We start from the raw sequence: 23,798 nt of genomic DNA, 5'->3' as shown, positions 1-23,798 counted from the left end.
AGTGAAGAGAAGAATCGTGGCACTATCAACAATGGCTCCAACGGCAATGAGAAATGCAGCAGCACATAAATGGGTTCTTACGATGATGAAGAGAAGGAAGCATGGCACTAACAACAATCAAAAGCAACATCAGCAAGAGTGAAACTATAAACTTGAGTGAAATAGCAGCAACTACACACATCAAGCTAAACTTAATTCCAAAGGAAAACACATATTCTATTTGAAAACTTGATCGAATGAATTAATAAACTCATATGGATCTTAAAAAGCGGTGAATGAAATGCGAAAAGTAAAAATTACAAAGTTAGTTTCTGGTTTGGTTCAGTAGAAAATATAGCACTAGAATCATAAAACTACTTTTCTCTAGGTTTTAATCTTTCAAGATTGTATGTCATATTTCCAATAGCAAAACCCAAATGTTCAAACCCCTACGAGAAAGTTCTTGATTGAAATTAAACTCACTTGGTGATCGATCTCATATCAATGGTATCCAATCGAACAAGAAATGCAAGAAATGATCATCAAGAGATGCAAGAAATGATCATCAAGAAATGTAAGAAATGGTCATCAAGAATGCAAGGTCAGATGTTTACTCTAACTGCGAGAAAGAAACAGATTATTATCCCTGCTATGTTTCAAGATGACCTCACTGTCCCTTATGGAGATCTCGGGGGCAAGACAGATGTGACCTTTTGTCTTGTGACACCTACACTCCTTCCTCGTCTTAATTAGGAGACGGAGTTCTTCCATGGTTGATACGATCACAGTGTCAGCGTCCACAATTCGTTGCAATAGTGAATTGTGGGTTCGTCTTGCCTCCTAAAGTTTCTAATTCGACGATCTTTGGGCCTAAAATTTCTCCACAAACCTCTGAAAGCACGGTGTGTTGCGTACTCGTTGATGGCCTTAGTGGGTGTCAATGGTCGCCACAGTTTGTGACTGTAGCCTCCAAACCTCTCCCTCTGGCCATGGTGAGTAGATTGTCGGCATCGGTGCTTTGGATGTGGATTCAAAGTTTCACGAGAGGCTTCACCCATTTAAGATGAAAGATAGCAAGCATCTCCACCTCATTGGAGACAACAGCGGTGCACCTCCGGAGATAACGCTGGGCTTCTCTCCTCAATGCTACTCTGGCATCTCTATCCTCGGAGGTGCATTTCTAAACCCTGTGTTGGAACTGGACTATGGAGAACATCAATACTGAAGCCATTTTGAAGGATTTCAAGGATTCGGAATTTAGGAACGAGAGAGAAACTAGGGTTTGAACTTAGAAGAAAGGATCGGTGAATTTGGTCAACTCGGTCGTTGAATCAAATTTCAAGAGCTTGGATTTTTTGCTCAGTTGGCTCAGGTGGAAGGGATTCAAAAAGGATCCCTTTCCAAATAAAATGTCCCAATAAGCACAAAAACATATAAAAAGCAAGGACAAATGAGCAGTAGCAGCCATGAATTTTGTCTAAGATATAAATTTTAAAAAATAAACTATACAATAATTTAATAAAAGCTTCGTCTTGATGTTAATCACATTCAAAGGCAACAGTAGAGTAGCAGAAGCACACCAACCTTCGAACTCAGGACCAAGACACCAACCCTCGAACCCAAGACTAAGAGGTGTGATGCAGGAGCACCTCACCATCAGGGTGGGAAGAAGGTCAGTTCGTCTTGATGAACTCTTGGGCTCCTGTCTAAGATATCACATGATTACTTGAATTGCATTCACGTAGAACCACCAAAGTTCAAGATTGACGGATTCTTAGTTAATGATTAAACATAAAATTTAAATTTGCCAACTTAAATGCTACTTTGACATCTTTTAAAGTTTTGATCTCCACTAGATATGTCAAATTTTAAACATACAATAAACATTCATATTTATTTTCTTTGCCTTGGTAATGAAAGGAACTAAAAAGTATAAAAATATTTAAACATTGTATTGGTAATGAAAAGAAATTAAAGGCAATGCTTTAAACCATTAAAGTTAATAAAAAACATTTAATAATTATAATTTTTTTATGAAGCTGCTGTCGAATTTGGTCGCAAGATGAGACTGAGGATCCTCCTGACCAACCCCATCGGACCATTGAAATTTTATCCAACAACTATAATTATTATAACTTTTAGAGGGGCTCCCTGTTTGTAGCCGTTAAATAAAATTTCAACAACCTGATGGGCTTGGTCTGGAGGATCCTCACCCTTTGCTCAGGAGAGGATCCTGATCCGTATGTTTTGATATGGGTCTAATGTATTGCACAGTCATAGGTAGGGTCTAATAAGTAGAGCAATTAAAGTGTCCATAATTTGAAAACAAAATTGCACTGACTGTCGTTGAATGTTTTATCATGACTCTTCCAGAATTAACATGGAACTTTAAGTTACACATCAAATCTCATCATTTCATAAAAAACTCTCATCTTTTTTAGTGCAAAATATATCGTTGTATTAAAAAAAAATACTGATCAAATCTCGTCGTTTCATCAACAACTTTATCCAACTCCTGTTTTGAATTTTCCTCGCAATTCCTACATATTAGTATCCAAATTTGAATTTGAATTCGCATGAAGCTATGAGAACTACAAGTAATTTTACATGTTTTCGTTGAGTCGTTTACAACAGTAAGCTTCATTTTTGCTGGTATTTGTTACATGATTCTAATCTACATGATTCGTGAGCATTATACATTGATTGGCTTACGTAAGTAATTGCTCAAGAGGCTTTTGACATTGATTGTGTTAGCTTCGGGGGCTTTTAACATTACCAAGATGGAGGACTACATCTTACTATTAGAATCATGTAAAATTACTTATTCCACCATGATAGGTAGTTACAATACGATAGGTAGTTTAGCTTGTACAAGTACTTATATGGCAAATAGTTCATACTGTAAAAGTACTTATATTGTGACATCCCACATTGCCCAGGGGAGTGATCCTTAAATGTATATTCTCATCCCTACCTAGCACGAGGCCTTTTGGGAGCTCACTGGCTTCGGGTTTGGTAGGAACTCCGAAGTTAAGCGAGAAGGGGGCTAGAGCAATCCCATGATGGGTGACCCTCTGGGAAGTTGCTCGTGAGTTCCCAAAAACAAAACCGTGAGGGAATGGTAAGCCCAAAGCGGACAATATCGTGCTACGGTAGTGGAAGCGGGCCCGTGAAGTGATCCGCCCAGGGTCGGGATGTGACAATTTGGTATCAGAGCCTAACCCTGATCGCGAGTGTGCCGACGAGGACGTCGGGCCCCTAAGAGGGATGGATTGTGACATCCCACATTGCCCAGAGGAGTGATCCTTAAATGTATATTCCCATCCCTACCTAGCACGAGGCCTTTTGGGAGCTCACTGGCTTCGGGTTCCGTAGGAACTCCGAAGTTAAGCGAGAAGGGGGCTAGAGCAATCCCATGATGGGTGACCCTCTGGGAAGTTGCTCATGAGTTCCCAAAAACAAAACCGTGAGGGAATGGTAAGCCCAAAGCGGACAATATCGTGCTACAGTAGTGGAAGCGGGTCCGGGAAGTGATCCGCCCCGGGTCGGGATGTGACATATATAATAGGTAGTTTAGATTATAAAAAATCAGTTGAAATATAAGTTTATGCCGACTAATATTATAATATGATAGGTAGTTTAGCATGTACAAGTACTTATATGACATGTAGTTTAGACTGTAAAAGTACTTATATGATAGATAGTTTAGATTGTAAAAAATCAGCAGACATCTAGGTTTATGCCGACTAATAGGGTACTTGAGTTGAAAAAAAAAATAGAAAAATAATATAACTAATAGCGAGGCCCCCCAAGAGATTTATAGGTGTCCGAAATTTTGGAAATGTGCTAAATTAATTTTAGGAAATATGTGGTGTGAATAGAATGACTCTAAATTTGTCTTATAGCACACAGTTTTTTGTGAAAAAAAAAAATTTGAAATTTTTAGCTTTAAGAAATATTTTGCGTTGGAGTTAAGGAAAATATTGCAAAATCTTTGGATGTGATCCTACTAATTATTAGGTCCTGAAACTATTTTTTATTTATTCTTAAAGTGAGAAAATAGAAAAATATCTTTAAATTTAGTTTTAAATCATTGATTACAAGTGTTTAAAAATGAATTATAATATATTTTGAACGAAAAAATATATTTTGAAAAACACGAATATGATAGTTTGTTGTTATGGTAAAAGAAATAAAAGAAACATTAACAAAATTAAAAATTAAAAAAAAACTGAAAAATAATAAAAAATTTGAAAAGGGAGGGATCGGTATGAAGATAGCGACTTTTTGGAAATTAGTCGCTATTTTTTGAGCGATTATCCTCAAGAAGAATAGCTAGTAAAGTACCGATCGTATCTTTTTTTTCTTTTCTTTTTTTCCTTTTTCCATTGAATAGCTATAGTAGAGTAAAATAGTAATCACAATGCATAGTATCAACCTAACAACAAAAAGTGCTGACACATGGAGTCTTATTTATGGACCTAAATAAAAAAATAACTAAAAATTGGACTAATCTAATTGTTAGGCCATAAAATTGGGAAATGGATCCTTTCCGAATCTCTTCTACCAAATCCACTCAATCACCTAATTCGGACTCTTGAAATTTACGGCTAAAGTTATTATAACTTTTAAAGGGGCCGGCCCCCTGTTTGTAGCCGTTGGATCAAATTTCAAGAGCCTGAATTGATTGATTAGGTGGATTTGGTAGAAGGGATTCAGACATGATCTCTTTCCATAAAATTGGACCTATTTCAAGTTAGTTTATTTACACATAACAGATTTATAAGGAAGAAGTTAATTTAAACCACATATTAATGAAACTTTTTTTGTCAACTATAAGAGGGTGAAAAAATATTTTTGTCTTCTATCACAAAATAAAATTATAGACAATAAAGTAATTTGCACAAACTAAATTTTACAATTGTTTTTAAAAGCATCATCTGCATGTAATCCTAACAAATCACCTACAAGAACTCTGGATTTTTATGGGTGTATTGTTTTATGAAACTTCAAATTTCTATGACACTTATTTTCAAAACTTCAAGTTCGAGTTTAAGTACGAACTCTAAGTTCATGATACGTTCATGATACCTGCAAACAAACACAATATACATATGTAGTGAACAAGAATTGCTTTGGGACCTATGTGTGAAAAGAATGAGTGACGACCCAAAATATAGGGTTGTCGTGGCTTACAGGCCCAAAAGAATGGTTGTTGGGTTGCTGGGCAAGAAAGGAGAAGTAAATGGGTTAACAGATTATATACCCAATTATTGGGCTAAGAAGGAAAAGTGACAAACAAGGCCTAACCCATGAGCTTGTTATTTCATGCGAGCCAAAAAAAAATTACACAACTTGAGGAGGCAAGACGAACCAACAATTCACTATTGCAACGAATTATGGACGCTAACACAAAGATTGTATCAACCATGAAAGAACTTCGTCTTCTAATCAAGACGAGGAATGAGCGGAGGTGTCACAAGACAAAAAGCCACATCCGTCTTGCCCCCGGGGTCTCCACAAGGGACAGTGAGGTCATCTTGAAACATGGTAGGGATAATAATCTGTTTCGTTCTCGCGGTTATAGTAAGCCTCTGACCTTGCATTCTTGATGACCATTTCTTGCATTTCTTGATTATCATTTCCTGCATTTTTTGTTCGATTGAATACCACTGATATGAGATCGATCACCAAGTGAGTTTACTTTCAATAAAGAACTTTCTCGTAGGGACAGTTGGGTTTTGCTATTGGAAATATGACATACAATCTTGAAAGATTAAAACATAGAGAAAAGTAGTTTATGATTCTAGTTCTATATTTTCTACTGAACCAAATAGGAAACTAACATTGTAAGTTTTACTTTTTGCATTTCATTCACCGCTCTTTAAGATCTATCTAAGTTTATTATTCATTCGATCAAGTTTTCAAATAAAATATGTGTTTTATTTGGAATTTAGTTTAGCTTGATGTGTGTAGTGGCAGCCACAATGGTTCTAACAACGAGAAGAAACGCAGCAGCAACAAGTGAAGAGAAGAATTGTGGCACTATCAACAATGGCTCCAATGGCAATGAGAAATGCAGTAGCACATAAATGGGTTCTTACGACGATGAAGAGAAGGAAGCGTGGCACTAACAACAATCAAAAGCAACATCAGCAATATCAGCAAGAGTGAAACTATAAACTTGAGTGAAATAGTAGCCACTACACACATCAAGCTAAACTTAATTCCAAAGGAAAACACATATTCTATTTGAAAACTTGATCGAATGAATTAATAAACTCATATGGATCTTAAAAAGCGGTGAATGAAATGCGAAAAGTAAAAATTACAAGGTTAGTTTCCGGTTTAGTTCAGTAGAAAATATAGCACTAGAATTATAAAACTACTTTTCTCTGGGTTTTAATCTTTCAAGATTGTATGTCATATTTCCAATAGCAAAACCCAAATGTTCAAACCCCTACGAGAAAGTTCTTGATTGAAATTAAACTCACTTGGAGATTGATCTCATATCAATGGTATCCAATCAAGCAAGAAATGCAAGAAATGGTCATCAAGAATGCAAGGTCAGATGTTTACTCTAACCGCGAGAACGAAACAGATTATTATCCCTGCCATGTTTCAAGATGACCTCACTGTCCCTTATGGAGATCTCGGGGGCAAGACAGATGTGGCCTTTTGTCTTGTGACACCTCCACTCCTTCCTCGTCTTGATTAGAAGACGGAGTTCTTCTATGGTTGATACGATCACCATGTCAACGTCACAATTTGTTGCAATAGTGAATTGTGGGTTCGTCTTGACTCCTCAAGTTTCTAATTCGACGATCTTTGGGCTTGAAATTTCTCCACAAACCTCTGAAAGCACGGTGTGCTGCGTACTCGTCGATGGCCTTGGTGGGTGTCGATGGCCTCCACAGTTCGTGATTGTAGCCTCCAAACCTCTCCCTCTGGCCATGGTAAGCAGATTGTCGGCATTGGTGCTTTGGATGTGGATTCAAAGTTTCACGAAAGGCTTCACCCATTTAAGATGAAAGATAGCAAGCATCTCCACCTCGTTGGAGACAATGGCGGTGCACCTCCAGGGATAACGCTGGGCTACTCTGGCATCTCTATCCTCGGAGGTGCATTTCTAAACCCTGTGCTAGAACTGGACTATAGAGAACATCAATACTGAAGCCATTTCGAAGGATTTCAAGGATTCGGAATTTAGGAACGAGAAAGAAACTAGGGTTTGAACTTAGAAGAAAGGATCGATGAATTTGGTCAACTCGGTCGTTGAATCAAATTTCAAGAGCTCGGATTTTTTACTCAGTTGGCTCAGGTGGAAGGGATTCAAAAAAGATCCCTTTCCAAATAAAATGTCCCAATAAGCACAAAAACATATAAAAAGCAAGGACAAACGAGCAGTAGCAGCCATGAATTTTGTCTAAGATATAAATTTTAAAAAATAAACTATACAATAATTTAATAAAAGCTTCATCTTAATGTTAATCACATTCAAAGGCAACAGCATAGCAGCAGAAGCACACCAACCTTCGAACCCAGGACCAAGACACCAACCCTCGAACCCAAGACCAAAAGGTGTGATGCAGGAACACCTCACTGTCAGGGTGGGAAGAAGGTCGGTTCGTCTTGATGAACTCTTGGGCTCCTGTCTAGGATATCACATGATTACTTGAATTGCATTCACGTAGTTGGAGAACCACCAAAGTTCAAGATTGACTGATTCTTAGTTAATGATTAAACATAAAATTTAAATTTGCCAACTTAAATGCTACTTTGACATCTTTTAAAGTTTTTATCTCCACTAGATATGTCAAATTTTAAACATAAAATAAATATTCATATTTATTTTCTTTGCCTTGGTAATGAAAGGAACTAAAAAGTATAAAAATATTTAAACATTGTATTGGTAATGAAAAGAAATTAAAGGCAATGCTTTAAACCATTAAAGTTAATAAAAAACATTTAATAATTATAATTTTTTTTATGAAGCTGCTGTCAAATTTGGTAGCAAGATGAGACTGAGGATCCTCCTGACCAACCTCATCGAGCCATTGAAATTTTATCCAACGACTACAATTATTATAACTTTTAGAGGGGCCCCCTATTTGTAGCCGTTGAATAAAATTTTAACGGTCCGATGGGCTTAATTAGGAGGATTCTCACCCTTTGCTCAAGAGAGGATCCTAATCCGTATGTTTTCATATGGGTCTAATGTATTGCACAGTCATAGGTAGGGTCTAATAAGTAGAGCAATTAAGTGTCCATAATTTGAAAACAAAATTGCACCAACTGTCGTTGAATGTTTTATCATGACTCTTCCAGAATTAATATGGAACTTTAAGTTATTCATCAAATCTCATCATTTCATAAAAAACTCTCATCTTTTTCAGTGTAAAATATATCGTTGTATTAAAAAAAAAAATTACTCATCAAATCTCGTCATTTCATCAAAAACTCTATCCGACTCTTGTTTTGAATTTTCCTCGCAATTCCTGCATATTAGTATCCAAATTTGAATTTGAATTCGCATGAAGCTATGAGAACTACAAGTAATTTTACATGTTTTCGTTGAGTCGTTTACAACAGTAAGCTTCATTTTTGCTAGTATTTGTTACATGATTCTAGTCTACATGATTTGTGAGCATTATACATTGATTGTCTTACGTAAGTAATTGCTCAAGAGGCTTTTGACATTGATTGTGTTAGCTTCGGGGGCTTTTAACATTACCAAGATGGAGGACTACATCTTACTGTTAGAAACATGTAAAATTACTTATTTGACCATGATAGGTAGTTACAATACGATAGGTAGTTTAGCTTGTATAAGTACTTATATGGCAGATAGTTCAGACTGTAAAAGTTTTTATATAATAGGTAGTTTAGATTATAAAAAATAAGTTGAAATCTAAGTTTATGCCGACTAATATTATAATATGATAGGTAGTTTAGCTTGTACAAGTACTTATATGACATGTAGTTTAGACTGTAAAAGTACTTATATGATAAGTAGTTTAGATTGTAAAAAATCATCAGAAATCTGGGTTTATGCCGACTAATAGGGTACCTGAGTTGAAAAAAAAAAATAGAAAAATAATATAACTAACAGTGAGGCCCCCCAAGAGATTTATAGGTGTTCGAAATTTTGGAAATGTCCTAAATTAATTTTAGGAAATATGTGGTGTGAATAGAATGACTCTAACTTTGTCTTATAACACACATTTTTTTGTGAAAAAAAAAATTTGAAATTTTTAGCTTTAAGAAATATTTTGCGTTGGAGTTAAGGAAAATATTGCAAAACCTTTGGATGTGATCCTACTGATTATTATGTTCTGAAACTATTTTTTATTGATTCTTAAAGTGAGAAAATAGAAAAATATCTTTAAATTTAGGTTTTAAATCATTGATTACAATTGTTTAAAAATGAATTATAATATATTTTGCACTAAAAAAATATATTTTGAAAAACACGAATATGATAGTTTGTTGTTATGGTAAAAGACATAAAAGAAACATTAACAAAATAAAAATAATATAAAAAAAACTGAAAAATAATAAAAAAATTGAAAAAGAAGGGATCGGTATAAAAATAGCGACTTTTAGCGGAATTAGTCGCTAACCTTTTAGCGATTATGTTCAAGGGGAATAGCTAGCAAAGTACCGATCGTATCATTTTGTTTTCTTTTTTTTTTTCCTTCTTCCATTGAATAGCTATAGTAGAGTTAAATAGTAATCACAATGCAAAGTATCAACCTAACAACAAAAAGTGCTGACACATAGAGTCCTATTCATAGACCTAAATAAAAAAAATAACTAAAAATTGGACTAATCTAATTGTTAGGCCATAAAATTGGGAAAGGGATCCTTTCCGAATCTCTTCCACCAAAACCACCCAATCACCTAATTCGGACTCTTGAAATTTAGTCCAACAGCTAAAGTTATTATAACTTTTAAAGGGACCCCTTGTTTGTAGCCGTTGGATCAAATTTCAAGGGCCTGAATTGATTGATGGGGTGGATTTGGTAGAAAGGATCCGGAGAGGATCTCTTTCCATAAAATTGGACCTATTTCAAGTTAGTTGATTTACACATAACAGATTTGTAAGGAAGAAGTTAATTTAAACCACATATTAATGAAACTCTTTTTGTCAACTATAAGAGGGTGAAAAAACATTTTTGTCTTCTATCACAAAATAAAATTATGGACAATAAAGTAATTTGCACAAACTAAATTTTACAGTTGTTTTTAAAAACATCATCTACATGTAATCCTAACAAATCATCTACAAGAACTCTGGATTTTTATGGGTGTATTGTTTTATGAAACTTTGAATTTCTATGGCACTTATTTTCAAAACTTCAAGTTTGAGTTTAAGTACAAACTCTAGGTTCATGATACTTGCAAACAAACACAATATACATATGTAGTGAACGGGAATTGTTTCGGGACCTATGTGTGAAAAGAATAAGTGACGACCCAAAATATGGGGCTGTCGTGGCTTGCAGGCCCAAAAGATTGGTTATTGGGTTGTTGTGCAACAAAGGAGAAGTAAATGGGTTAACAAATTATATACCCAATTATTGGGCTAAGAAGAAAAAGTGAAAAATAAGGCCTAACCCATGGGCTTGTTATTTCATGCGAGCCAAAAATAAAACAAGGCCCAAAAAAAAAAAAACAAGTGGGACGGTTTGGTGCATATGCCCAATTAGGTTGCAAGTCGACTGCAGGCAGCCTAGGTCCGTAAGAAAAGTGATGCAAAACGGCTTTTTTTTGGACCTTAGAGTTTTGGAGCAAGAACGACTTGGTGGGTCGGGCAGCGCGACTTCAGGCTATGGCTCCCATGCGTGTAGGGTTTGAAAAGACCCATTTTTTTTTCTTCTCTTATTCACGCATATTCAATTCACCACAATTATAAGAACAATAAATTTAAGCTGAATCTATAATTTGAAAAAAAAAAAAAAAAAAAAACGTAAAATTAGAGTTCATGCTTCATGGTGAATGTTTCATGCAATCATTGCTGAAAAAATATCGAAATTGAAACCATGTTTTATAGATTACTTGGATTGCTTGATGAATATTGTAAACGGCTTTGTAGTAAACAAGCATTCAGTTCCTTAGCTCAGTGTCAAGAGCGTGTTTAACAATGCGTTGTGGTCTAAATTTAATTGAAGGAGAGAGAGAGAGGTGGAGCTGCATAAAGAGAAAAGATAGGCTTGGGAATTACTGTGATGATATTTCTCCGTACCTTGTGCCTTTTTTAAGAAAAATAATGTGGTTACTTGCCCTACGAGTAATACAAAGTTGTGCCATTTTGTTTTTTGTAATTAATTCTTGAATTGTTTCTCACTAACATTAGTAGCTGTTGAGACTATAAATAATCAAGTAATGATTTCCGTTGTGAAATTGGTGTGAATGCCCACATAAAGAAAACAATCACATATGGCTAAGGGTGGAAAGTGGAAGAATGAAAGTCAAAATTATATTGCTTAAATAGTAGAAGTTTGGTTTTTATTGTTTTGGTGTCTAAGCCTTTTACATGCATTAAAAAAGACGTATGCTTGTATCGTATGGGTAGTATAAAAAGATGAAAAGCAGAAAGTAATAATCATGTTTTCTCAGTTGTCCATCTCTACGTTCATTTCTCTTTATCTGATACTAGTAAAGAAAATAAACAGAATAATATATGGCTTTCATTTCACTTCAATCTCTAACAACTCTAATAATATATATAGGTACGCATCATCTGATAATAACATGTTTCTAAATGCTCAAGGTAATTATTATCTTGAATTGGTCAAAGGTCCGAAAGACTTCAAAACAAAACTGTCGAACACTCTAATGCTTTAGCACATTCAATCACATATATTAAATATTAGCTCGTTCTATCAACTATATTTTTCTCTCAAATGAGGCATATATATATATATATATATATATATATATTGTATGGTCCTTTATAACCAAATATATCTCGGGATACTAAACCTAGTTAGAAAATAATTTTTTATTTTATTTTTAGTTTTACATATATTAAAATAAACGGTTAAATGAGTATCCATTTATAACCGCAGGTAATACCCATAACCACCCATTTAAATTTCACGGGTAAGCAGTTATACCCATAATCGTTTACTTATCTAAATGATTACCCATAACCATAACCGTCAAATTTAAATGGGCAGATAACCGCGGTTACCTATAACCAATGGGTATTTGCCCATCCCTAGATAAGAGATCTCATTCCATGTCATGCTACATTAGATTTGGCTTCTCGGTTGGAAAACATTGCTTTTATCATTTTTACCGTTATTACTGATTTAGACATTTTGACATTTTATTTGAAGATCTTCTAAGGAGCTTTATTTATTCATAAAGCCTATGTCAATGAGGAAGCCCACATGGGTTTTATGTTTTTTTTTATAAATAATTAAAAAATATTTCTTTTGTCCTTAATAATCTGACTTAGACTTAAAACTATAAAATCGCAACTCCTTGAAGCGTAAACTAGACAACACATTGCAGTTTTTAATTTATTACAATTATGTGGTTTGGACTCCAGCACTGGTGTTGCAATTTCTGTTTTCACCGATGAGAGACTCTTTTACCATCACATCCTCACACACGCTCCTTCATGTGTGCCGAATTTTCAAATCAAACATTTGGAGCACATGTGAGCCTTGAGTTTCACACGTGAGTCAACCATCTTTGACATCTAAAGAAAGTTGAAGATCAACCCTCGCATGTCTAAAGTTAATTTCTTAATTACTTGAGTTTTTGTTTAAAATAGTTAGAATCATCAAGCTTGTGATTATCTGTAACTAAAACAGTATTGAGTACTCGTTTCCTTTTACACAAAGGGCAAAATAATCTAAAGTCATTTATATACAATTTACTTAGATTTATTCTAAATTTAACCAAATAATTCACCCAATTCGAACCAGATTCAAAAGGGTTTATGAGCCAAGCATGTGAGCATATGGAAAGACTGGTTTTTATACCGTTAATGTGAAGATGTCATTCACCATGCAAACTTAGTTAAATGGAAGCAAAACCCTCATGCTTTTCTTGCCTTCCCACACTTGTCATACTTTAAACCTGTACCTTTCCTCATCTCATCTCATACCTCTCTCAATGAGCATCTGCATAAGCTGAATTAATCAAAGATAAATCGGTCGCATCTCTCTTTTAAATCCGACTACATACTTTTGTTTTCTGTTCAATCTTACTCTTTTTTATGATTTCATGTGCGGATAAGAAGACAGATAATAAGGATGGTGAGACCTGCTTGTTGTGACAAGCTGCATGTGAAAAGGGATACTCTTTGGACTGCCGAGGAAGATGCAAAGATACTTGCGCATGAGTCGAAGCATGGGACGAGTAACTGGACTTCTGTTCCGAAAAAACCAGGTTAAATCGGATGTTTTCTTCCCTAAATTCTTTCATTATCAGGTTTCCAGGGGTGCTGTAGGATTAAATACTGCATTTAGAGGATAATTAATTAACCTAATGTAAGTGTGTTTACAGGAATTACAAGATGTGGGAAGAGCAGCAGGCTTAGGTGGCCTAATCATTTCAAGCCTAATCTGAAGCATGAGTCCTTCACACCCCATGAGGAGGAATTGATTGTCAGGCTTCATGCCACCATAGGTAGCAGGTAAGTATTTATGCAAATTTCTTGCTGTTCAATTTCAAGGACTCCTAATTCCTAGCTGATTAGTTTTTGTTTTTATGGTATCCGACCCGATTTGTGTTGTCTTTCGTTCCAACTATCCTAGTTTGTAGATCTCATTACCCTTTGGAGAGAAAGCTTATAAAGGTTTGTTATATTTGAGTCTGAAGAGCTAAAAGCGTTTTCTGACAACCAAAAGCCCTTAAATTTGTGGAAGTCTAATTGTCATGAAATTATATTTGGGGGGAAATGTTAAAATATAAGGGTATTTTTTTTCTTATGAGTTTTGTGGTGCAGATGGCCTGCAATAGCTCAACAGCTTCCTGGGAGGACAGACAATGATGTAAAGAACTACTGGAATACTAAGCTGAAGAAGAAGCTCTCAGAAATGGGAATTGATCCTGTTACTCATAAGCCCTTCTCTCAAGTCTTAGCGGATTATGGAAACATCGGTGGCGTTTCGAAAGTTGGCATGAGAATCGGGATAGGTTCTCTCAACAAAGACTTGAAGAACGCAATGCTGATGAAACCAGCAGAGCCATACTTATTGCCAGCACAAGGGTTTTCCAACATCAACAGCCATTTGATGCCAATTACAATGATACCGACCAAAGCGGAGCCAATTCTAGACAGTTTCTTGGGCCACAATCAACCTAGCAGCCAACCCCCAGACCTTCTCACACAGCTGCAGGCCATAAAATTGGTGACAGAAGCCTCAAAATCCATGGAATTCCAATCTTCTGCGCCATATTTTTACAGTCACGAAGGCACATTGTCATCACCATCTTCTACATCTTCATCTGCCGCTCAAGAGCAGGCAACCCTGCAGACGTTTAGCTGGAGCGATTTTCTCCTTGAAGACGCGTTTATGCCAATTGGTGACACCCAAGAACACAAAAACAAGGCTGAGTATTCATCGAAGAACATAGCACAAGTAGCAGTACAACAAAGCCAAATCGACATGGATTATGCAATCTCAAGCAATGAAATAGAGGCTACATCTCCAGCGTGCGACAGTTCGTTTGTGGAAGCCATGGTATCTCGAGAGAATGAGATGTTCTTGGAGTTTCCTGAACTACTGGAAGAACCATTCTACTACTGAGTTTATGTATTTCCTCCAAAGCTATGGTACGAACGTTGCAAACAATAAGATTTTCTATATAAGCTGAAAATAATAAGAACTAGCTGATAGGGCCTTTTGTTGGAACTTTATGCCTTGCATGATGCAACTAATTTTTTTTTTAGGTAAAAGAGGATTTCATTCAAAGCATGAACCCAAAAACATAACATAGGCATACATGTTGACATAAAAGACGCCTCTGAAAAGCCTTATGCTAGTTTGGTAATACTGTACTTTTAAAAAAAATTATTTCTGCTGTACTGTAAAAATAAGTAGTTATAAAATAAAGCAGTTAAATATTTAGTAAACTTTTATTGTAAAAGTGTTTTAACAAAAAAAATAATGTTCAAGTGTTTGGTAAACTTTATATAAAACTGTTGCAACTATGTTAAATGACTAAAAAGATATAATATTAAATGTGAAATAATAATTTTTTTATTTATTTATAATTTCATCTTCAATCTTCATCATTTTCGGGTCACAGCTCAAATCCAAATCCCTCCCCTCCAACCCTCTGTTCTCTCCCGTTCCCAATCACCAAAATCTCCGGCGGATTTTACAGCTCAAGATCCAAATCCCTCCCTCTCCAACCATCTGTTCTCTCCCCTTCCCAATCACCAAAATCGCCGACCCTCGAGAGAGATAGAGCAAGAAATTCCGAGCTTCCGAATCTCTCCAACTCTATGATTGGATTCCAATCAGCCAATCCATCCAATCAACTTTGAAAAACCCAGAAAAAAATGGGGAAAATCGAAGCTTTTGAGTTTCAGTCCAAAGTATATAGCCACAGAGAGATTCGAATCCGTAGCTAAAGGATGTAGACGGGAGGGGAACCAAACGGGTCTTCCTCAAACTGGGTGGGCAGCAATCCGACCCGTCAAAGAACCAGACGGTATGCTACCATTGGAGGGCGGGCAAGTGCAATCGCCACCCTTGCCCTTTTCTCCACAGAGAGCTCCCGGCGCCGCCGTCGCAGCAAGGTCTCAATGGGACGGCCTCGACTAAGCGCCATCACGCCTTTGCCGCTAACACCAACGGTCCATCGTCCCGAAATCAGGGTCCAAATAACTTCAATGGTGGGGCTTCTTTGACGTGGGGCGCCGGAGGAATTGCTGTTCGAATCCGCGTGCTCCGGGCTCGAGACGATGAATTCTACCTGGGTTTTCACAAGCTGTCTCTCTGTGTCAGTGAATGAAGCTCTCTGAATTCAACCGTATCAGTGAAATGGAGCTCTCTGAATTCGACCTTGGTAATCAACAGTCATTCCTTCGTCCCGTATATCTTCAGCTTACATCAAGTGTCGGACTCGACTCGTTGAGGGACCTCGTCCTCTCGAACACTCGGATTCCATGATTTGATACGATGAAGGAAGCGAGAAGGAGAAAGAGGGTATAATTGGGTTTAAGAAAGTTTCATTAAACTTTACTGTTCATCAGCCTCCTTTGAAAAAAAAGCTGGTTTTAAGAAGCAACAAAATCCTGCTTTCATTGTTTTGCTTATCTTGGCTGGAACTTTGAAAAGAATCAATTATTTTTACATTTATCAAACACATTTTACATCCCAATTTTTTTTCATAGCTACTTTTTTATAATTTCAGCTGTGCCAAACTGGTAATTCGTACTAGTTTGGTATTAAGCTGTTTTTATAAAAAATGGGTATAAAAAAAAGTTGAGGTAAAAAAGATATTTGGTAAACACTTAAAAACAGTTTATTTTCACAGTTTTGGATGAAAAAAAACTGAAAACGTGAAGCAGCAAAAATGAGCTTATTCTCACAACATAGCATAAGTAGTTTTTTTTTTTTAAGTACAGCAATACCAAACCAGTTCTTAATCGAACAAAATTATGTGAGAAAAAGCCCAATTAAGAAAAAGAGGCCAAACATGCAAGTCAAATTTAAATCCCGTTTGCAGACTCGATATGTATGTAATGCGTGAGCCATGACATAAAAAACCTTATCTGGTTAACATTAACTTGGCTATTAAGGTATTTGTCTAAAGTTAATAGTTGTAGTGATAGTGGATCAAATCAGACGTCAGAAATTTTATCTAATAACTAACTTTCTAATTCACTAACGTTATTGCTCCATTAAAAATAAACACCAACTCCAAGGATTTATGCTAGAATAAAAAGAGAGGAAAAATAAAGATCATGTCTGTACTTAATTATTTTAAAGATTTTCCAGTATGCTCATAATATAGACGGTGCTACACAAGTGGAGGACTTTTTTTTTAAGTATCTCTCGATTACTGAGTGGTCCATGTTTACTTTTCATTACAATTCGTTTATTTATTTACTTTATATTAATTCTGATAAAACTCATCAAAAATTCGAAAAACAAAGAACAGAGAAATTGCAGAAGAACAAAAATATCGACAGAAAAATTCGTTAAAAAATGGTGGCGATTTCGTTGTACAGAGGAAATCTCCACAGAGTTCCCGACGTACCACGTCGGTGGCTTATGCCAACCCCTAAAATCTCCCTTAAGGACTTCAAATCCCTTTTAACCCGCCGCTCTGTAGCTCTCTCCCGCCTCCGCTCCGGCCTCCCCGCCGCCGCCGTCTCTTCTAACCCCAACCCTGATTTTATCCCGGGCCAGCTCAGCGAAGCTCCAAAGGCGGGAAATTTGTCTCACCCCACGATTAAATTCGAAGCGCCGGAGAACGTTGCTGCTGATTGCGAAGCTGGGCCGTCCGGGAAGAAGAAGGATGGGAAGCTATCGGACGGTGCTGATTTGTCGGTGAAATCCGGCGGTGGGTCCGATTCACCGCCTGCTCTTAAGCCCGATTTGATCGAGAAAGGGTCGGATGTTGCGGATGTTGGTGCGAGTTCACTGCCTGTGAAGGTTGAGAAATTGGATGAAGTGGAAAACCCTAATTCTGAGGTATATCTATACCTATATGTGTATTTATATCTGGTTTTCAATTGGATTCTGAATTGCTTTGGAAAGTTTTGTTTTTGATTTGGGCATTTGTATGGGTTTGTGTTCTTATATTGAAGTGTGAAAATTGGATTTAAACTGTAATGTGTGGAGAAAGAAAAACTTAAATCTATACATCACAAGCATGCATTTTGATTTGCTGAACTGTTTAGCGTAGTTTCGATTCGTGTTTAGTAACTGCAATTGTTTGTTTATATGATAGAGGTGCAACAAAGAGGAGGAGTTAAGCGATAAGCAAAAAAGGAAGAGAGAAGTTGAGGAGAAGCTGCAGGTTTTGAATCAGAAGAAACATAATCTAGTTCAAGTGTTGAAGCAGGTAAGTTTTGGCTCTGTAGGCGATTTGTGCGTTTCTTTGTGATACATTTGGGCAAGTATCGATACTAGAGAGCTTGTTCGTGTTGGTTTACAGATCTTAAATGCAGAGGAAGAATTAAAGAGACGAAATTGTATGCAAGGAGTGGTGGTTCGCCCGTCTGTATCACTTCAAGTTGATGTAACAAATGATTCCGGTTCAATGACTAGGCATGCTGCTGCTAGGTTGGGCTCAGAGGCGAATCTTGAGATGGAAGGGGTTGAGGGCGATGAGCTTTCAAATCATAACTTTCATTCTCGCCATATGTTCCGGATGAATAGCACATCCCCATCTTCAGAGTCTCCTCTCAGAAGGCCGGCTCATATTCAGCACAACGTGGTAATGCATTTTGGTCACTACTTCTAGAACTACTTTACAGTACCAATCAAGTGTCTATGCACGTCTCGTTTATGTTTTCATAACTTTTACAGTACCAATCAAGTGTCTGTGCACGTTTCGTTTATGTTTTCATTTGTGTCGACCACCTTATTGATGGTTTTATCATTGTCTTGTGAGAGCATATAAATTAAGAATCTTTTGAATTACTAGTTAAAAGTAGTCTTCCACAAGAGAAAATATTAGAAATTTGAGGAAATAGTTAACAATTGATGTCTCTTTGCTTTGCTACATTTTCAAGAGCTTATACTCAGTTATCAAATTTGTGTGCAGGTTCCACACCCCTCTCGAGCAAGTTTAGGGCCAACCGGCACTAGTCCATCGCGCTTTGCTCCCATTGGGCAACAGGGGCATCCTGCAAATCTACCCACAGTATCTGCATCAGGAACCAATTACATGGCATCCTCTCCATCCCCTGCAGCGTCCGGTGGCACTTCTGCTTTCAAAGACGCTCGATTGCCAAGTCCATGGAATTAGATTCGGGCTATGTAGTCCCTTTGTCACGCGGGGCTCTTCTTTGAACACCAGTGTCTTGTAGATCATGGCGACGTAATGAACATTTCGGCTTCCCTTTTCGTTTTTCCTCCCCACTCCTCTTCCATTTTAGACTGGTAAAGGTCGGACCGTCGGTCCGACCAAAATTTCACGTCTCCTTGTATCTCTGTAAATTAGTAAAGCTTGTCAACTTAAGCTGTATTGAATTTCTTTAAGGAACATGCAAATCGATGATTTTGATGAATTTTTGTTACACTGATCTGCAAGGACTAGTGTTTTTTTGCAACAAAGTTATGCTATCACAACAATGGACTAGCCACGTCTCGGCCACAACTAAGTATTGAATTTGAATTCATCACACAAGTATATATTGTCCTTGCATTCATGTGAGTTAAACTTAAAATTACTTCTTACTAGGTGAAGAATGTTATAACTGGATTAACGCTTGTGAATGTCGATTATTGTTTGTTTAGTATTAATTTTCAATTTTAAGTAATAATTTATCTTGTTTATGAAAATTACATCCTACTTTTTCAAAAAATTTTCCGACAATGTAAGATGTTTATAAAATTACTTATGCCGTTTAGTCGCTCATAACTTAGTATCAAACTCACTATAAATTGTTTTCAATTCTTATGAGCCAGATCTGAAACGTTCAACTAAACGGATACTAAATGCCGCTAAGCGAATAAATAGGACTTGTAGGGGAGCAACCAAATTCCTTCCCCTACGCTCAAATTACAAGACAAGATCCCAAAAATGTTGCCCTAGCTAGCCAACTCAAACACTAAATTCCCATGGGATTTAGATAGTTGGGTGAGTCAACGGTCAAAACATCACGAGGCCCCTCCCGCCCTTTTCCTTTTCCTTCGCCACCGGCGCATGTTAGAACTCAATAGTGCCTAGATCTCACCACACAAGTCCCAATCCACCCAACCCCACCACTGAACCAAACACACAACAACACAAAAACCAAAACTTCCACTTTCATTTCATCCCCATTCATGCACCCCCCACCGCCCAAAAAAAACACCACCATGTCTAACCGCACCACCGACCGGCGCATGTTAGCAGCGACAGAGCCAAAGCCCTCCAAGCACTCCACTTACCTAGATCCTCCTTCCCTGCCCTCTAAACCCTCTTCCACCTCCAATCCCACCTCCAGAGTCAACGCAAGTCAACGACTCCGCAGTTCACAGAGCCTCACAGACACTCGCTTGCAGGCCAAATCGATGTCGGCATCAATGGATTCCTCCAAGTCTTTCCTCAAATCGAACCCTCACCCTAAATCATTCGACCCCAGAAGCGAAAAACAGAGCAAGAAAACAGAGGAATCAGAATAACCCAAAAAACCCAGTGGGGATGTGGTGGCGGTGGTGAATAAGAAGAAGGAAGCTCAAAATGGCTTGGTGGGTTTTGAGGAAAAGAAGAAGTTTGATAGCGGGAGGAGGGTGTCGGTTTCGTCCGCCGCAAGCGGCGGCGGCGGCGGAAGGAGGAGATCCCTGTCTGGGCCGCAGGTGCAGTTGGCGGATGTGTTAGCAAGTAATGGGGTGAGAGTTGTTTCAACTGATATGCCGCCGTTTATGCAGATCCATGCTGTGGAGTGTGCAAGAAAGACGCATGATAGCCTGGAAAAATTCACCTCCAAGACTTTTGCTTTGACTCTCAAAAAGGTAATTATAAGCTTAATTATCATGATTGGGATGTTAAATTTTGATTTTTCTGAGGTTTTTGGTGGTTATCTGATGTGGGTTTTATTTTATGATTAGTTGGTAATTGTTTAGTGGGGTTTGTGTTAACTCAAAAAGTCCCACTTCAAAACTCCAATATATAATGAATGGTTCGGCCATTAATTGCACCGAGTTCTTTTGTGATAAAACCCCATGTTTGCCGTGCGTGTGTGATTAATAGTGAGTCATTGGTTCGTCTATGTGCAAATATTGACAGGGTTGGGTAATTGTTTTGCAGGAATTTGATGGGGTATATGGGCCAGCATGGCACTGCATTGTAGGAACAAGTTTTGGGTTTTTTGTGACACTCTGTAAGCGGGTTTCTGTATTCTCAATGGATCAAAAGTTGTACATCCTCTTGTTTAAGACCACTGTACAAAGAGCAGACTGAAAATTTGATAAGTTTTAAAGACTTTTTTTAGGGTAGGAAGAAGGTTCTGTGCCTTCTTCTTCTTTCCAGACTGTACGTTTGGTTATGCAGGGAAAATCATGAGAGAGAGAAATGGAAATTTCTCCCCATCTTTTTGTTCATTGAGAGATTTCTTCCATTGTTTTTTCTTTATAAAGAAATCAATATAAAATGTTGACGTGATTTAATCGTGAGTATTCAAATAAAATGGGACTAAAGGAGAAGGAAAATGGAAGAGGAGAGAATCCAAATCCCTTTAAGCCATATGTGATCATCACTGTCATAAAATCATACTATATGTTACTTTTTTCTTTTTCTTTTTTCGTCTTATGTGTCCGTTTTGTTCTTGGGTGTTACCGGTTTAAACAATCACATATCTCTCTTGTCACATGAGATGTAAACACATAACTGTACAACCGATAACAGAACAGATTTCTCCCATCCCATCTTTAATACATTATTATTACATATGAAAAGTAGTGCTCAATCCATCAAGGATGGCATCCAAAAAGTTCTTAGGATGTGTGTCCTGTTTTCCAAACTTATATTGTATTTTGTATCTCCTCTTTATATTATTGGTGGTTCGGTCAGAGACTCAAGAGGACACCCCCTACCCTCCAAATCATTTATCTTGCTTGTAAATTGGGGCCTCTTGTTCCAAAAAACACTAGACTGTAGGACATGGGACCATTTTGAGAGAGGGTCCTAAATAATGTGGCTTAGACCAAAATTGTCTTTTCACATCTAACAATTTGGACTTAAAATTTGGGCATTGCCATCCCATTCCATCCCAGCCCAAAATCTATTTCTTATACCACTGATTAACTGGCCCATTCTCCATCCAAGCAAAACCAAGTGTTTGATTTCCCATCAAGGGACTTTTTTTTTTTACCCATCAAAATTATAAAAAAGTTGCCATCAAGACCATACTGCAAACTTTTACTACTTTTGTATTGGTATGTAATTCCCAATTTTCTGTACATTAGTTAGGTCAATTGATTAAGGCCAGCTTCTTGACCACTTGATTCCAAGTAGATTTCCCCTCTTTAAGGATTATAGTAGTTAACGTTATCAATGATTACAATGGAGTTTCCGGCTACATGCTCTCAAGTTCGAATTTCCCAATCTGTAGATCATAGGAGTTAAAAATATCGCCTTGGCAGAAGTAAAATTGCATACCTACATATCCTGCACTTATTAATATTGATGGACATAAATGGCAGTTCGGAAATTGATAATTTTATAAACAAACCCTTCTATGCTTGGTATGGAGCCAATGAAGGAACGGTTGGATGTGCGGCTAAAGATTCCGTTGCATGCTATGTTTCGGTTCATACAAAAAAAATCCAAAAAGAAGGACCAATGATTGAGAGGAAGAAATTGAGCGTGGTAGATTTTACGGCTATCACATGCAGAATGCAGGGGTTTTGTTTAAGAGCTTTGAAAAAAGTAGCCACAAAGAGCAAAACGTACCGGAACATATTTTTGTAACAGTTCCATGTACTAGTCACTGCAGAAAAAGTCGACCTAGTTCTTTCCCAACTGAGCACGAAGTTGAACTTCTTACACAAAATAGTTGTCATGTTACACTTTGTACTATTTTCTTCTTTGTTTACTTTTGTCTTTTTTGTTCAAAATTGTGAAGGCGAATTGAGATTCACTCAATATCTCTGTATTCGAAACTTGCAAACCGAGAGATTCAGGCAACTCAATTTTAATCATACGGTTCATCTTATTCTATCTCCCTAGCCCACTTTGTAAAAATCCAAAAACCTGAATAGCCTAGATCTTGAATTGTCGAAATCTTTGAATCGACGAACTCTAAACACAGGGTTTCAGAGTGAATCATATTCTCAATCAACGTCAAATATTATCTTATAACAACTTCAATAGAGCCAAGTTTGTTGCTTCATGAAAATTTGGAGGGGTAGAGTCCTACTCCAACTTGTTAGATGAGCTTCACTCAAGAATAACCATGAAACGAACATTCTTTAGTTCCTTACTGTTAAGGAAAAATAATCTATCACTAGATTACATACTGTAATGAGTTACTAAAAAGACAAAAAGAAAAGTTAACAACTTTCTTCAACATTTATTTTAATATTCAGTTTCAGCTGACACATACTAATGCCTTAATGCAAACTGTAAAATTGACACGAGGAATAGGAGGGAGACTTCCCTGCACCTCTGAGTACGCCACCATAGTATCCCAGACCAATAGAACGATCTATGTGAGAAATTTAAAGCACACAACATTGTACTATTAGTTTGAAACGCTGCAACGACATCAAAGAGTGTGTATGTAAGTCTCTCTTGAGTATTACACATCACTTTTGATGAAAGGCAGGTGCAACATATATGAGGTGGACATGGAAGTGAAATGGGCAGATGAGCATTTAACCCTATTTCTAAATAGACAATGCATCAAGTTTTGACAACCAAATTAGGAGTAGGAGGCTTTAAGAGGGAAATTAAGCCACTCAAGTTAACTTTGGCAAATGCCCAAGATCCCACCAACCATTGTTTCCACCCAATCTCTCTTTTGAAAGGGAATAAGATGCCCCAATTTGAAAATCTTCCTCACATTAACTGTTACTTTCACTTTCTAGGCACTATTTTAAATTGGGTATTTCTCATTTACTATGGGAATTTGACATATTATTTCTTCAGAGTAAATTACAACAACAACAACAAAACCTTATAAT

At 37.0% G+C, this 23,798-nt stretch overlaps 3 protein-coding genes across 3 annotated transcripts; all 3 read left to right on the top strand.

Annotated features, from left to right (window-relative positions):
* Positions 1 to 13,253: 13,253 nt before the first annotated feature.
* LOC125479673 (transcription factor MYB35-like) lies at positions 13,254 to 14,753 on the top strand. The gene is made up of 3 exons (XM_048589347.1): positions 13,254 to 13,389; positions 13,507 to 13,636; positions 13,949 to 14,753. Exons 1-3 carry the CDS (start codon positions 13,254 to 13,256, stop codon positions 14,751 to 14,753), a joined length of 1,071 nt encoding a protein of 356 aa, XP_048445304.1.
* A 2,391-nt stretch (positions 14,754 to 17,144) lies between these two features.
* Positions 17,145 to 19,198, top strand: LOC103958785. Its single transcript, XM_009371108.3, has 4 exons — positions 17,145 to 17,654; positions 17,914 to 18,027; positions 18,121 to 18,402; positions 18,733 to 19,198. The coding sequence occupies exons 1-4, from the start codon at positions 17,166 to 17,168 to the stop codon at positions 18,934 to 18,936; spliced, it is 1,089 nt and encodes a 362-aa protein (XP_009369383.1). The 5' UTR covers positions 17,145 to 17,165; the 3' UTR covers positions 18,937 to 19,198.
* Positions 19,199 to 20,113: 915 nt separating this feature from the next.
* LOC103958788 (dynein light chain, cytoplasmic) lies at positions 20,114 to 21,215 on the top strand. Its single transcript, XM_009371110.3, has 2 exons — positions 20,114 to 20,627; positions 20,923 to 21,215. The coding sequence occupies exons 1-2, from the start codon at positions 20,526 to 20,528 to the stop codon at positions 21,073 to 21,075; spliced, it is 255 nt and encodes an 84-aa protein (XP_009369385.3). The 5' UTR covers positions 20,114 to 20,525; the 3' UTR covers positions 21,076 to 21,215.
* The last annotated feature ends 2,583 nt before the right edge of the window (positions 21,216 to 23,798 follow it).

The sequence above is a fragment of a genome, unplaced genomic scaffold (assembly GCF_019419815.1).
Source record: "Pyrus x bretschneideri cultivar Hongxiangsu unplaced genomic scaffold, Pyrus_bretschneideri_v1 Contig3, whole genome shotgun sequence".
In the NCBI taxonomy this organism is placed as follows: domain Eukaryota; kingdom Viridiplantae; phylum Streptophyta; class Magnoliopsida; order Rosales; family Rosaceae; genus Pyrus; species Pyrus x bretschneideri.
The sequence above is the reverse complement of the archived record's forward strand: the minus strand, read 5'-3'. Positions and strand labels throughout refer to the sequence as shown.

Bases quoted from the DNA above. Each gene is read 5' to 3' on its own strand.
- LOC125479673 (XM_048589347.1), top strand. From the start codon at position 13,254: ATGGTGAGACCTGCTTGTTGTGACAAGCTGCATGTGAAAAGGGATACT. The intron at 13,390-13,506 runs GTTAAATCGGAT...GTGTGTTTACAG, and splicing joins TTCTGTTCCGAAAAAACCAG to GAATTACAAGATGTGGGAAG. The intron at 13,637-13,948 runs GTAAGTATTTAT...TTTGTGGTGCAG, and splicing joins CATGCCACCATAGGTAGCAG to ATGGCCTGCAATAGCTCAAC.
- LOC103958785 (XM_009371108.3), top strand. From the start codon at position 17,166: ATGGTGGCGATTTCGTTGTACAGAGGAAATCTCCACAGAGTTCCCGAC. The intron at 17,655-17,913 runs GTATATCTATAC...TTTATATGATAG, and splicing joins TGGAAAACCCTAATTCTGAG to AGGTGCAACAAAGAGGAGGA. The intron at 18,028-18,120 runs GTAAGTTTTGGC...GTTGGTTTACAG, and splicing joins TAGTTCAAGTGTTGAAGCAG to ATCTTAAATGCAGAGGAAGA.
- LOC103958788 (XM_009371110.3), top strand. From the start codon at position 20,526: ATGCCGCCGTTTATGCAGATCCATGCTGTGGAGTGTGCAAGAAAGACG. The intron at 20,628-20,922 runs GTAATTATAAGC...ATTGTTTTGCAG, and splicing joins TTGCTTTGACTCTCAAAAAG to GAATTTGATGGGGTATATGG.